The 15000-nt window shown below is 46.7% G+C and overlaps 1 protein-coding gene and 2 long non-coding RNA genes across 4 annotated transcripts in view; all 3 read left to right on the forward strand.

Moving 5' to 3' along the window:
* Nucleotides 1-15000, forward strand: part of LOC127920895 (4-aminobutyrate aminotransferase, mitochondrial-like) — a 40390-nt gene that overhangs the window by 17672 nt on the left and 7718 nt on the right. For both annotated transcript variants that reach the window (XM_052504912.1, XM_052504913.1), the window contains exons 2-5: nucleotides 3210-3343; nucleotides 5871-5968; nucleotides 10403-10432; nucleotides 10636-10753. In XM_052504912.1, the coding sequence (XP_052360872.1) occupies nucleotides 3274-3343; nucleotides 5871-5968; nucleotides 10403-10432; nucleotides 10636-10753 (316 nt within the window). In that variant the 5' untranslated portion in view covers nucleotides 3210-3273. The remainder of the gene's footprint in view (nucleotides 1-3209; nucleotides 3344-5870; nucleotides 5969-10402; nucleotides 10433-10635; nucleotides 10754-15000) is intronic.
* On the forward strand, nucleotides 5990-10364 carry LOC127920896 (uncharacterized). Its single transcript, XR_008107868.1, has 3 exons — nucleotides 5990-6633; nucleotides 6701-7146; nucleotides 7281-10364. It is a non-coding gene; the product is annotated as an uncharacterized LOC127920896 (long non-coding RNA).
* Nucleotides 13159-15000, forward strand: part of LOC127920897 (uncharacterized) — a 3759-nt gene continuing 1917 nt past the window's right edge. The window contains exons 1-2 of the long non-coding RNA XR_008107869.1: nucleotides 13159-13401; nucleotides 14040-14580. This is a non-coding gene — a long non-coding RNA (uncharacterized LOC127920897). The remainder of the gene's footprint in view (nucleotides 13402-14039; nucleotides 14581-15000) is intronic.

The following is a 15000-nucleotide window of genomic DNA, read 5'->3' on the forward strand; positions in this document are numbered from 1 at the left end:
TAAAGACCTGGAGACTGGCTTCTCTGTTAACATGGAGAGAGTAAAGACCTGGAGACTGGCTTCTCTGTTAACATGGAGAGAGTAAAGACCTGGAGACTGGCTTCTCTGTTAACATGGAGAGAGTAAAGACCCGGAGACTGGCTTCTCTGTTAACATGGAGAGAGTAAAGACCCGGAGACTGGCTTCTCTGTTAACATGGAGAGAGTAAAGACCTGGAGACTGGCTTCTCTGTTAACATGGAGAGAGTAAAGACCTGGAGACTGGCTTCTCTATTAACATGGAGAGAGTAAAGACCCGGAGACTGGCTTCTCTGTTAACATGGAGAGAGTAAAGACCTGGAGACTGGCTTCTCTGTTAACATGGAGAGAGTAAAGACCGGAGACTGGCTTCTCTGTTAACATGGAGAGAGTAAAGACCTGGAGACTGGCTTCTCTGTTAACATGGAGAGAGTAAAGACCTGGAGACTGGCTTCTCTATTAACATGGAGAGAGTAAAGACCTGGAGACTGGCTTCTCTGTTAACATGGAGAGAGTAAAGACCTGGAGACTGGCTTCTCTGTTAACATGGAGAGAGTAAAGACCTGGAGACTGGCTTCTCTGTTAACATGGAGAGAGTAAAGACCTGGAGACTGGCTTCTCTGTTAACATGGGAGAGTAAAGACCGGAGACTGGCTTCTCTGTTAACATGGAGAGAGTAAAGACCTGGAGACTGGCTTCTCTGTTAACATGGAGAGAGTAAAGACCTGGAGACTGGCTTCTCTATTAACATGGAGAGAGTAAAGACCTGGAGACTGGCTTCTCTGTTAACATGGAGAGAGTAAAGACCTGGAGACTGGCTTCTCTGTTAACATGGAGAGAGTAAAGACCTGGAGACTGGCTTCTCTGTTAACATGGAGAGAGTAAAGACCTGGAGACTGGCTTCTCTGTTAACATGGAGAGAGTAAAGACCCGGAGACTGGCTTCTCTGTTAACATGGAGAGAGTAAAGACCTGGAGACTGGCTTCTCTGTTAACATGGAGAGAGTAAAGACCTGGAGACTGGCTTCTCTGTTAACATGGAGAGAGTAAAGACCTGGAGACTGGCTTCTCTGTTAACATGGAGAGAGTAAAGACCTGGAGACTGGCTTCTCTGTTAACATGGAGAGAGTAAAGACCTGGAGACTGGCTTCTCTGTTAACATGGAGAGAGTAAAGACCTGGAGACTGGCTTCTCTGTTAACATGGGAGAGTAAAGACCTGGAGACTGGCTTCTCTGTTAACATGGAGAGAGTAAAGACCTGGAGACTGGCTTCTCTGTTAACATGGAGAGAGTAAAGACCTGGAGACTGGCTTCTCTGTTAACATGGAGAGAGTAAAGACCTGGAGACTGGCTTCTCTGTTAACATGGAGAGAGTAAAGACCTGGAGACTGGCTTCTCTGTTAACATGGAGAGAGTAAAGACCTGGAGACTGGCTTCTCTGTTAACATGGAGAGAGTAAAGACCCGGAGACTGGCTTCTCTGTTAACATGGAGAGAGTAAAGACCTGGAGACTGGCTTCTCTGTTAACATGGAGAGAGTAAAGACCTGGAGACTGGCTTCTCTGTTAACATGGAGAGAGTAAAGACCTGGAGACTGGCTTCTCTGTTAACATGGAGAGAGTAAAGACCCGGAGACTGGCTTCTCTGTTAACATGGAGAGAGTAAAGACCTGGAGACTGGCTTCTCTGTTAACATGGAGAGAGTAAAGACCCGGAGACTGGCTTCTCTGTTAACATGGAGAGAGTAAAGACCCGGAGACTGGCTTCTCTGTTAACATGGAGAGAGTAAAGACCTGGAGACTGGCTTCTCTGTTAACATGGGGATTTATACAGTTTATATAACCTGGGGATTTATACAGTTTATACCACCTGGGGATTTATACAGTTTACACCAACTGGGGATTTATACAGTTTATACCACCTGGGGATTTATACAGTTTACACCAACTGGGGATTTATACAGTTTATACCACCTGGGGATTTATACAGTTTACACCAACTGGGGATTTATACAGTTTATACCACCTGGGGATTTATACAGTTTATACCACCTGGGGATTTATACAGTTTATACCACCTGGGGATTTATACAGTTTATACCACCTGGGGATTTATACAGTTTATACAACCTGGGGATTTATACAGTTTATACCACCTGGGGATTTATACAGTTTATACCACCTGGGGATTTATACAGTTTATACCACCTGGGGATTTATACAGTTTATACAACCTGGGGATTTATACAGTTTATACAACCTGGGGATTTATACCACCTGGGGATTTATACCACCTGGGGATTTATACAGTTTATACCACCTGGGGATTTATACAGTTTATACCACCTGGGGATTTATGCAGTTGATCAAAACCTGATAGGATTTTGGGAATGTTTCCAGAATGTTGCAACTATGGTATTAATGAAGCCAGTCAGTTTTCCTCAGATGCCTTTTAGTTATCATAACCCCACCCATAATGCCTCCACACTCTCACACACACACACACACACACACACACACACACACACACACACACACACACACACACACACACACACACACACACACACACACACACTCCACACACACACTCCACACATGTCCTCTCTCTCTGTGTGTGTCCTCTCTCTCTGTGTGTGTGTCCTCTCTCTCTGTGTGTGTCCTCTCTCTCTGTGTGTGTGTCCTCTCTCTCTGTGTGTGTGTCCTCTCTCTCTGTGTGTGTGTCCTCTCTCTCTGTGTGTGTGTCCTCTCTCTCTGTGTGTGTGTCCTCTCTCTCTGTGTGTGTGTCCTCTCTCTCTCTGTGTGTGTCTTCTCTCTCTCTGTGTGTGTCCTCTCTCTCTGTGTGTGTGTCCTCTCTCTCTGTGTGTGTCCTCTCTCTCTGTGTGTGTCTTCTCTCTCTCTGTGTGTGTCCTCTCTCTCTGTGTGTGTGTCCTCTCTCTCTGTGTGTGTGTCCTCTCTCTCTGTGTGTGTGTCCTCTGTGTGTGTGTCCTCTCTCTCTGTGTGTGTCCTCTCTCTCTGTGTGTGTCCTCTCTCTCTGTGTGTGTCCTCTCTCTCTGTGTGTGTCCTCTCTCTCTGTGTGTGTCCTCTCTCTCTGTGTGTGTCCCCTCTCTCTGTGTGTGTCCTCTCTCTCTCTCTCTGTGTGTCCTCTCTCTCTGTGTCCTCTGATTGTATATGACATTTCTCCCTCCGTCTTCAGGTGGCGTGAAGGCAGGTGTTGAGGACTGTCTTTCTCTCTCTGCCTCATTCTATTGTTCTGAGTCATGGCGTCCTCTCTGCTCAGCAGGCAGCTGGTCCTCTCCCTCCAGCAGAACCTCAGGCTCACTGCACCAGGTACATGTCCCTCACACACACCGCTCACACACACCGCTCACACACTCCGCTCACACACACACCGCTCACACACACCGCTCACACACACCGCTCACACACACTCCGCTCACACACTCCGCTCACACACTCCGCTCACACACTCCGCTCACACACTCCGCTCACACACTCCGCTCACACACTCCGCTCACACACTCCGCTCACACACACCGCTCACACACTCCGCTAACACACTCCCCTCACACACTCCGCTCACACACACCGCTCACACACTCCGCTAACACACTCCCCTCACACACTCCCCTCACACACTCCCCTCACACACTCCGCTCACACACTCCGCTCACACACTCCGCTCACACACACCGCTCACACACACTCCGTTCACACACACACCGTTCACACACACTCCGTTCACACACACTCCGCTCACACACTCCGCTCACACACTCCGCTCACACACACCGCTCACACACACTCCGCTCACACACACTCCGCTCACACACACTCCCCTCACACACACTACCCTCACACACACTCCCCTCACACACTCCGCTCACACACTCCGCTCACACACACTCCGCTCACACACACTCCGCTCACACACTCCGCTCACACACTCCGCTCACACACTCCGCTCACACACACCGCTCACACACACCGCTCACACACTCCGCTAACACACTCCCCTCACACACTCCCCTCACACACTCCCCTCACACACTCCGCTCACACACTCCGCTCACACACTCCGCTCACACACTCCGCTCACACACTCCGCTCACACACACTCCGCTCACACACTCCGCTCACACACTCCGCTCACACACACCGCTCACACACTCCGTTCACACACACTCCGTTCACACACACTCCGCTCACACACTCCGCTCACACACTCCGCTCACACACACCGCTCACACACACTCCGCTCACACACACTCCGCTCACACACACTCCCCTCACACACTCCCCTCACACACTCCGCTCACACACACACATAAGAGGTAGTAGGAACAGTAGTGTGTACAGGTTATGGTTATGTCTGTTAGAGGTAATATCTATATGCAATCAGCTAATGCTCTATTCCAGTTATATCACTGTGTGGTATACACACACACACACACACACACACACACACACACACACACACACACACACACACATATACACTGGTAGAAATGTCACACTACTGACCTTGCTGCTGTTCCCTGTAGCCAACAGTCTCTTAATGAGTCAGCTTCCTCAATCATAAAACAGAGGTCAGCTACATGGTTAAGACAGACTGATGATATCACCCTACGTACCCTGTGGCCAGACAGTCTAATAATATCACCCTGTGGCCAGACAGACTAATGATATCACCCTGTGACCAGACAGACTAATAATATCACCCTGTGGCCAGACAGACTAATGATATCACCCTGTGGCCAGACAGACTAATGATATCACCCTACGTACCCTGTGGCCAGACAGACTAATGATATCACCCTACGTACCCTGTGGCCAGACAGACTAATGATATCACCCTGTGGCCAGACAGACTAATGATATAACCCTGTGGCCAGACAGACTAATGATATCACCCTGCATACCCTGTGGCCAGACAGACTAATGGTATCACCCTACATACCCTGTGGTCAGACAGACTAATGATATCACCCTGTGGCCAGACAGACTAATGATATCACCCTGTGGCCAGACAGACTAATGATATCACCCTGTGGCCAGACAGACTAATGATATCACCCTACGTACCCTGTGGCCAGACAGACTAATGATATCACCCTACGTACCCTGTGGCCAGACAGACTAATGATATCACCCTGTGGCCAGACAGACTAATGATATAACCCTGTGGCCAGACAGACTAATGATATCACCCTGCATACCCTGTGGCCAGACAAACTAATGGTATCACCCTACATACCCTGTGGCCAGACAGACTAATGATATCACCCTGTGGCCAGACAGACTAATGATATCACCCTACGTACCCTGTGGCCAGACAGACTAATGATATCACCCTGTGGCCAGACAGACTAATGGTATCACCCTGTGGCCAGACAGACTAATGATATCACCCTGTGGCCAGACAGACTAATGATATAACCCTGTGGCCAGACAGACTAATGATATAACCCTGTGGCCAGACAGACTAATGATATAACCCTGTGGCCAGACAGACTAATGATATAACCCTGTGGCCAGACAGACTAATGATATAACCCTGTGGCCAGACAGACTAATGATATAACCCTGTGGCCAGACAGACTAATGATATAACCCTGTGGCCAGACAGACTAATGATATAACCCTGTGGCCAGACAGACTAATGATATAACCCTGTGGCCAGACAGACAGGAACTAAGGCTGATACGGCATAACATAATGAATGGAGGGTTTGTCCTTGACTAAGGTTAAGATGAAGTGTGTGTGTGTGTGTGTGTGTGTGTGTGTGTGTGTGTGTGTGTGTGTGTGTGTGTGTGTGTGTGTGTGTGTGTGTGTGTGTGTGTGTGTGTGTGGACAGGCTGCAGGTATGCGAGTAAGGCAGCAGCTAAGACTCAGATGGAGTTTGAATACGACGGGCCCTCCATGAAGACCGAGGTCCCAGGACCCCGTTCCAAGGTACCACACAGAGTCCCTAACAGCACCATGGACCAGTAGGAACTATAGCTGTCTGTTAACAGGTACTGAACCACACAGAGTCACTAACAGCACCATGGACCAGTAGGAACTATAGCTGTCTGTTAACAGGTACTGAACCACACAGAGTCACTAACAGCACCATGGACCAGTAGGAACTATAGCTGTCTGTTAACAGGTACTGAACCACACAGAGTCACTAACAGCACCATGGACCAGTAGGAACTATAGCTGTCTGTTAACAGGTACTGAACCACACAGAGTCACTAACAGCACCATGGACCAGTAGGAACTATAGCTGTCTGTTAACAGGTACTGAACCACACAGAGTCACTAACAGCACCATGGACCAGTAGGAACTATAGCTGTCTGTTAACAGGTACTGAACCACACAGAGTCACTAACAGCACCATGGACCAGTAGGAACTATAGCTGTCTGTTAACAGGTACTGAACCACACAGAGTCACTAACAGCACCATGGACCAGTAGGAACTATAGCTGTCTGTTAACAGGTACTGAACCACACAGAGTCACTAACAGCACCATGGACCAGTAGGAACTATAGCTGTCTGTTAACAGGTACTGAACCACACAGAGTCACTAACAGCACCATGGACCAGTAGGAACTATAGCTGTCTGTTAACAGGTACTGAACCACACAGAGTCACTAACAGCACCATGGACCAGTAGGTACTATAGCTGTCTGTTAACAGGTACTGAACCACACAGAGTCACTAACAGCACCATGGACCAGTAGGAACTATAGCTGTCTGTTAACAGGTACTGAACCACACAGAGTCACTAACAGCACCATGGACCAGTAGGAACTATAGCTGTCTGTTAACAGGTACTGAACCACACAGAGTCACTAACAGCACCATGGACCAGTAGGAACTATAGCTGTCTGTTAACAGGTACTGAACCACACAGAGTCACTAACAGCACCATGGACCAGTAGGAACTATAGCTGTCTGTTAACAGGTACTGAACCACACAGAGTCACTAACAGCACCATGGACCAGTAGGAACTATAGCTGTCTGTTAACAGGTACTGAACCACACAGAGTCACTAACAGCACCATGGACCAGTAGGAACTATAGCTGTCTGTTAACAGGTACTGAACCACACAGAGTCACTAACAGCACCATGGACCAGTAGGTACTATAGCTGTCTGTTAACAGGTACTGAACCACACAGAGTCACTAACAGCACCATGGACCAGTAGGAACTATAGCTGTCTGTTAACAGGTACTGAACCACACAGAGTCACTAACAGCACCATGGTCCAGTAGGAACTATAGCTGTCTGTTAACAGGTACTGAACCACACAGAGTCACTAACAGCACCATGGACCAGTAGGAACTATAGCTGTCTGGCTCCTTCTATTTGACATGGGTTCAATGGTGACCTCTGTGTGACCCTGCGATGGGAACAGTGGACTGTCACACCCATCCTGAACACTGTGTTGCACACAGGCTTCGTCCCAAACAGAACCCTATTGAGGGAATAGACTGTATTAGACCAGGGTACTATGGAGGGAATAGACTGTACTATGGAGGGAATAGACTGCATTAGACCAGGGTACTATGGAGGGAATAGACTGTATTAGACCAGGGCACTATGGAGGGAATAGACTGTACTATGGAGGGAATAGACTGCATTAGACCAGGGTACTATGGAGGGAATAGACTGTACTATGGAGGGAATAGACTGCATTAGACCAGGGTACTATGGAGGGAATAGACTGTATTAGACCAGGGCACTATGGAGGGAATAGACTGCACTATGGAGGGAATAGACTGTATTAGACCAGGGTACTATGGAGGGAATAGACTGCACTATGGAGGGAATAGACTGCATTAGACCAGGGCACTATGGAGGGAATAGACTGTACTATGGAGGGAATAGACTGTATTAGACCAGGGCACTATGGAGGGAATAGACTGCACTATGGAGGGAATAGACTGCATTAGACCAGGGCACTATGGAGGGAATAGACTGTACTATGGAGGGAATAGACTGTATTAGACCAGGGCACTATGGAGGGAATAGACTGCATTAGACCAGGGCACTATGGAGGGAATAGACTGTATTAGACCAGGGCACTATGGAGGGAATAGACTGTACTATGGAGGGAATAGACTGTATTAGACCAGGGCACTATGGAGGGAATAGACTGCATTAGACCAGGGCACTATGGAGGGAATAGACTGCATTAGACCAGGGCACTATGGAGGGAATAGACTGTATTAGACCAGGGCACTATGGAGGGAATAGACTGCATTAGACCAGGGCACTATGGAGGGAATAGACTGCATTAGACCAGGACACTATGGAGGGAATAGACTGTATTAGACCAGGGCACTATGGAGGGAATAGACTGCACTATGGAGGGAATAGACTGCATTAGACCAGGACCCATAGGGTAGGGCACTATGGAGGGAGTAGGCTGCATTAGACCAGGACCCATAGGGTAGGGCACTATGGAGGGAATAGACTGTATTAGACCAGGGCACTATGGAGGGAATAGACTGCATTAGACCAGGGTACTATGGAGGGAATAGACTGTATTAGACCAGGACACTATGGAGGGAATAGACTGCATTAGACCAGGGCACTATGGAGGGAATAGACTGCATTAGACCAGGGCACTATGGAGGGAATAGACTGCATTAGACCAGGACACTATGGAGGGAATAGACTGTATTAGACCAGGGCACTATGGAGGGAATAGACTGCATTAGACCAGGGCACTATGGAGGAAATAGACTGTATTAGACCAGGGCACTATGGAGGGAATAGACTGCATTAGACCAGGGCACTATGGAGGGAATAGACTGCATTAGACCAGTGCACTATGGAGGGAATAGACTGCATTAGACCAGGGCACTATGGAGGGAATAGACTGCATTAGACCAGGGCACTATGGAGGGATTAGACTGCATTAGACCAGGACACTATGGAGGGAATAGACTGTATTAGACCAGGGCACTATGGAGGGAATAGACTGCACTATGGAGGGAATAGACTGCATTAGACCAGGACCCATAGGGTAGGGCACTATGGAGGGAGTAGGCTGCATTAGACCAGGACCCATAGGGTAGGGCACTATGGAGGGAATAGACTGTATTAGACCAGGGCACTATGGAGGGAATAGACTGCATTAGACCAGGGTACTATGGAGGGAATAGACTGTATTAGACCAGGACACTATGGAGGGAATAGACTGCATTAGACCAGGGCACTATGGAGGGAATAGACTGCATTAGACCAGGGCACTATGGAGGGAATAGACTGCATTAGACCAGGACACTATGGAGGGAATAGACTGTATTAGACCAGGGCACTATGGAGGGAATAGACTGCATTAGACCAGGGCACTATGGAGGGAATAGACTGTATTAGACCAGGGCACTATGGAGGGAATAGACTGCATTAGACCAGGGCACTATGGAGGGAATAGACTGTATTAGACCAGGGCACTATGGAGGGAATAGACTGCATTAGACCAGGGCACTATGGAGGGAATAGACTGCATTAGACCAGGGCACTATGGAGGGAATAGACTATATTAGACCAGGGCACGATGGAGGGAATAGACTGTATTAGACCAGGGCACTATGGAGGGAATAGACTGTATTAGACCAGGGCACTATGGAGGGAATAGACTGTATTAGACCAGGGCACTATGGAGGGATTAGACTGTATTAGACCAGGGCACTATGGAGGGAATAGACTGCACTATGGAGGGAATAGACTGTATTAGACCAGGACAGTATGGAGGGAATAGACTGCATTAGACCAGGGCACGATGGAGGGAATATACTTTATTAGACCAGGGCACTATGGAGGGAATAGACTGCACTATGGAGGGAATAGACTGCACTATGGAGGGAATAGACTGCACTATGGAGGGAATATACTTTATTAGACCAGGGCACTATGGAGGGAATAGACTGCACTATGGAGGGAATAGACTGTATTAGACCAGGACAGTATGGAGGGAATAGACTGCACTATGGAGGGAATAGACTGCACTATGGAGGGAATATACTTTATTAGACCAGGGCACTATGGAGGGAATAGACTGCACTATGGAGGGAATATACTTTATTAGACCAGGGCACTATGGAGGGAATAGACTGCACTATGGAGGGAATAGACTGTATTAGACCAGGACAGTATGGAGGGAATAGACTGCATTAGACCAGGGCACGATGGAGGGAATATACTTTATTAGACCAGGGCACTATGGAGGGACTAGACTGCCATTTTGAGATACATTAACCTACTGTTGAGGAACCACCCCGACCTGACATCTCTCTCTTCCTCTCCTCCCCTCCCTCTTCCCTCCTCTCTCCTCCCTCCTCTCTCCTCCTCTCTCCTCCCCTCCCTCCTTCTCCTCCCCCACCAGGAGCTGACCAAACAGTTGGGAGAGATGCAGGTATGCCAAGAGAGAGTGTGTATGTGTGTGAGGCTGTTTTGATGATGAAATAAAACAATGCATTATTGCGTCACACGCTTGCATGCGTGCACACACAAAGCAGACACACACAACGCAGACACACAGTCTCTCTCTGTGTCTAGACTGAGTTAACTGAATACCTTATCTCTCTCTCTCTCTCTCTCTCTCTCCCTCCCTCCCAGAACGTGGGAGCAATCAATTTCTTCTGTAACTATGAGGAGAGCAGAGGAAACTACCTGGTGGACGTGGACGGAAACCGCATGCTGGACGTCTACACACAGATCTCCTCTATTCCTATTGGTTAGTACACACAGATCTCCTCTATTCCTATTGGTTAGTACACAGATATCCTCTATTCCTATTGGTTAGTACGCACAGATCTCCTCTATTCCTATTGGTTAGTACACACAGCTCTCCTCTATTCCTATTGGTTAGTACACAGATCTCCTCTATTCCTATTGGTTAGTACGCACAGATCTCCTCTATTCCTATTGGTTAGTCCACACAGATCTCCTCTATTCCTATTGGTTAGTCCACACAGATCTCCTCTATTCCTATTGAAGAGTACACTGATCTCCTCTCTTCCTATTGGTTAGCCCACATATCTCATCTATTCCTATTGGTTAGCCCACACATCTCATCTTTTCCTATTGGTTAGCTCACACATCTCCTCTATTCCTATTGGTTAGCCCACACATCTCCTCTATTCCTATTGGTTAGCCCACACATCTCCTCTATTCCTATTGGTTAGCCCACACATCTCCTCTATTCCTGTTGGTTAGCCCACACATCTCCTCTATTCCTATTGGTTAGCTCACACATCTCCTCTATTCCTATTGGTTAGCTCACACATCTCCTCTATTCCTATTGGCTAGCACACTAGCCTCCTCCATCCTTATCGGTTGGTGTCTAGAATATATTGATATTATTATGTTACTATGTTATATTACTATATTATAGAACGCTGCAAACCAAAAGCTACATACCTGAGAGGATCTTGTGTTTTTTAGCCTGACATTGCAACACAGAAAGCAGCTGGAGGCGAGAGACTTAGTTTACATTACAGTGGTTTAGGGCCACATACAGCAGTTGGCACGCCCTGACCTGAGATGGCTCTGTTTTCTTTACAGTGGTTTAGGGCCACATACAGCAGTTGTCACGCCCTGACCTGAGATGGCTCTGTTTTCTTTATATTTTGGTTAGCTCAGGGTGTGACTAGGGTGGATACGCTAGTTTTTGTATTGTCTAGGGGTTTTTGTATTGTCTAGGGGTTTTGTATTGTCTAGGGGTTTGTATTGTCTAGGGGTTTTGTATTGTCTAGGGGTTTTGTATTGTCTAGGGGTTTTGTATTGTCTAGGGGTTTTGTATTGTCTAGGGGTTTTGTATTGTCTAGGGGTTTTGTATTGTCTAGGGGGGTTGTATTGTCTAGGGGTTTTGTATTGTCTAGGGGTTTTGTATTGTCTAGGGGTTTTGTATTGTCTAGGGGTTTTGTATTGTCTAGGGGTTTTGTATTGTCTAGGGGTTTTGTATTGTCTAGGGGTTTTGTATTGTCTAGGGGTTTTGTATTGTCTAGGGGTTTTGTATTGTCTAGGGGTTTTGTATTGTCTAGGGGGGTTGTATTGTCTAGGGGTTTTGTATTGTCTAGGGGGGTTGTATTGTCTAGGGGTTTTGTATTGTCTAGGGGTTTTGTATTGTCTAGGGGGGTTGTATTGTCTAGGGGTTTTGTATTGTCTAGGGGTTTTGTATTGTCTAGGGGTTTTGTATTGTCTAGGGGTTTTGTATGTTTATGGTGGCCTGATATGGTTCCCAATCAGAGGCAGCTGTTTATCGTTGTCTCTGATTGGGGACCATATTTAGGTAGCCATATTCCTTTGGTGTTTGTGGGATCTTGTTCTATGTTTAGTATTTTGTTAGTTTGTTCAGTGTTTCATTCTTTAAATAAAGAAGAATGTGCGCATAGCACGCTATACCTTGGTCTCATTCGTATGACGAACGTGACAGCAGTTAATGATGACCTTGTCCTCGTGTGTTTAGTTATGATGAGGTCCTCGTGTGTTTAGTCATGATGAGGTCCTCGTGTGTTTAGTCATGATGAGGTCCTCGTGTGTTTAGTCATGATGAGGTCCTCGTGTGTTTAGTCATGATGAGGTCCTCGTGTGTTTAGTTATGTGTCCCAAATGGCCCCCTTTTCCATTTATAGTGCACTACTTTTGACCAGAGCTCTATGTGGGGAATGGGGAGGCATTTATAGTGCACTACTTTTGACCAGAGCTCTATGTGGGGAATAGGGAGGCATTTATAGTGCACTACTTTTGACCAGAGCTCTATGTAGGGAATAGGGAGGCATTTATAGTGCACTACTTTAGACCAGAGTAATATGTAGGGAATAGGGGGCATGTAGGGTGTGTGGGGTGTTTCTAGGACTCTGTCTTATCTGAGACTGAGAGAGAAGCCATCTGTTCAGGGGCTGACTTATTCATCTCCTATCTGGTTTATGAGGATAAGGTTGTGTGTGTGTGTGTGTGTGTGTGTGTGTGTGTGTGTGTGTGTGTGTGTGTGTGTGTGTGTGTGTGTGTGTGTGTGTGTGTGTGTGTGTGTGTGTGTGTGTGTGTGTGTGTGTGTGTGTGTGTGTGTGTGTATTTGACTTTGTCCTGATGGATTTCCATTGAGTCATTAATGATGTAAATGTGTGTCTACAATATGTCTCCTATTAACTGAGAACATTCGACAGTGATGTTATGAAACCTAATGGAACTGTCAGGAATTGGAGGAAGGACACAATGTAGCTATTCTAGTTGAGAATCTCTCTGACTAGGACTATAATAGAACAGGAGAGGTAGGTTCTACCCAGAGAGAAGGTGGACTAAGATTTAAAGGTTCTACCCAGAGAGAAGGTGGATTCAGATGTAAAGGTTCTACCCAGAGAGAAAGTGGACTAAGATGTAAAGGTTCTACCCAGAGAGAAGGTGGACTAAGATTTAAAGGTTCTACCCAGAGAGAAAGTGGACTAAGATGTAAAGGTTCTACCCAGAGAGAAGGTGGATTCAGATGTAAAGGTTCTACCCAGAGAGAAGGTGGATTCAGATGTAAAGGTTCTACCCAGAGAGAAAGTGGAAGATGTAAAGGTTCTACCCAGAGAGAAGGTGGATTCAGATGTAAAGGTTCTACCCAGAGAAGGTGGATTCAGATGTAAAGGTTCTACCCAGAGAGAAGGTGGATTCAGATGTAAAGGTTCTACCCAGAGAAGGTGGATTCAGATGTAAAGGTTCTACCCAGAGAGAAAGTGGACTAAGATGTAAAGGTTCTACCCAGAGAGAAGGTGGACTAAGATTTAAAGGTTCTACCCAGAGAGAAGGTGGACTAAGATTTAAAGGTTCTACCCAGAGAGAAGGTGGATTCAGATGTAAAGGTTCTACCCAGAGAGAAAGTGGACTAAGATGTAAAGGTTCTACCCAGAGAGAAGGTGGATTCAGATGTAAAGGTTCTACCCAGAGAGAAAGTGGAAGATGTAAAGGTTCTACCCAGAGAGAAGGTGGATTCAGATGTAAAGGTTCTACCCAGAGTGAAGGTGGATTAAGATGTAAAGGTTCTACCCAGAGAGAAGGTGGATTCAGATGTAAAGGTTCTCCCCAGAGTGAAGGTGGATTAAGATTTAAAGGTTCTACCCAGAGAGAAGGTGGATTCAGATGTAAAGGTTCTACCCAGAGAGAAAGTGGACTAAGATGTAAAGGTTCTACCCAGAGAGAAGGTGGATTCAGATGTAAAGGTTCTCCCCAGAGTGAAGGTGGATTAAGATTTAAAGGTTCTACCCAGAGAGAAGGTGGACTAATATTTAAAGGTTCTACCCAGAGAGAAGGTGGACTAATATTTAAAGGTTCTACCCAGAGAGAAGGTGGATTCAGATTTAAAATATATAGTTAACATATAACTAATGGCAACATTGGCTCAATACAGATATCAATAGATGCAGTAGGAGTTAGCAGGTTAAGGACCAGATTACATGCTGTAGGAGTTAGCAGGTTAAGGACCAGATTACATGCTGTAGGAGTTAGCAGGTTAAGGACCAGATTACATGCTGTAGGAGTTAGCAGGTTAAGGACCAGATTACACGCTGTAGGAGTTAGCAGGTTAAGGACCAGATTACATGCTGTAGGAGTTAGCAGGTTAAGGACCAGATTACATGCTGTAGGTGTTAGCAGGTTAAGGACCAGATTACATGCTGTAGGAGTTAGCAGGGTAAGGACCAGATTACATGCTGTAGGAGTTAGCAGGGTAAGGACCAGATTACATGCTGTAGGAGTTAGCAGGTGAAGGACCAGATTACATGCTGTAGGAGTTAGCAGGTTAAGGACCAGATTACATGCTGTAGGAGTTAGCAGGTTAAGGACCAGATTACATGCTGTAGGAGTTAGCAGGTTAAGGACCAGATTACATGCTGTAGGAGTTAGCAGGTTAAGGACCAGATTACATGCTGTAGGAGTTAGCAGGTTAAGGACCAGATTACATGCTGTAGGAGTTAGCAGGTTAAGGACCAGATTACATGCTGT

This window comes from Oncorhynchus keta, unplaced genomic scaffold (assembly GCF_023373465.1).
Source record: "Oncorhynchus keta strain PuntledgeMale-10-30-2019 unplaced genomic scaffold, Oket_V2 Un_contig_2110_pilon_pilon, whole genome shotgun sequence".
Lineage (NCBI taxonomy): Eukaryota > Metazoa > Chordata > Actinopteri > Salmoniformes > Salmonidae > Oncorhynchus > Oncorhynchus keta.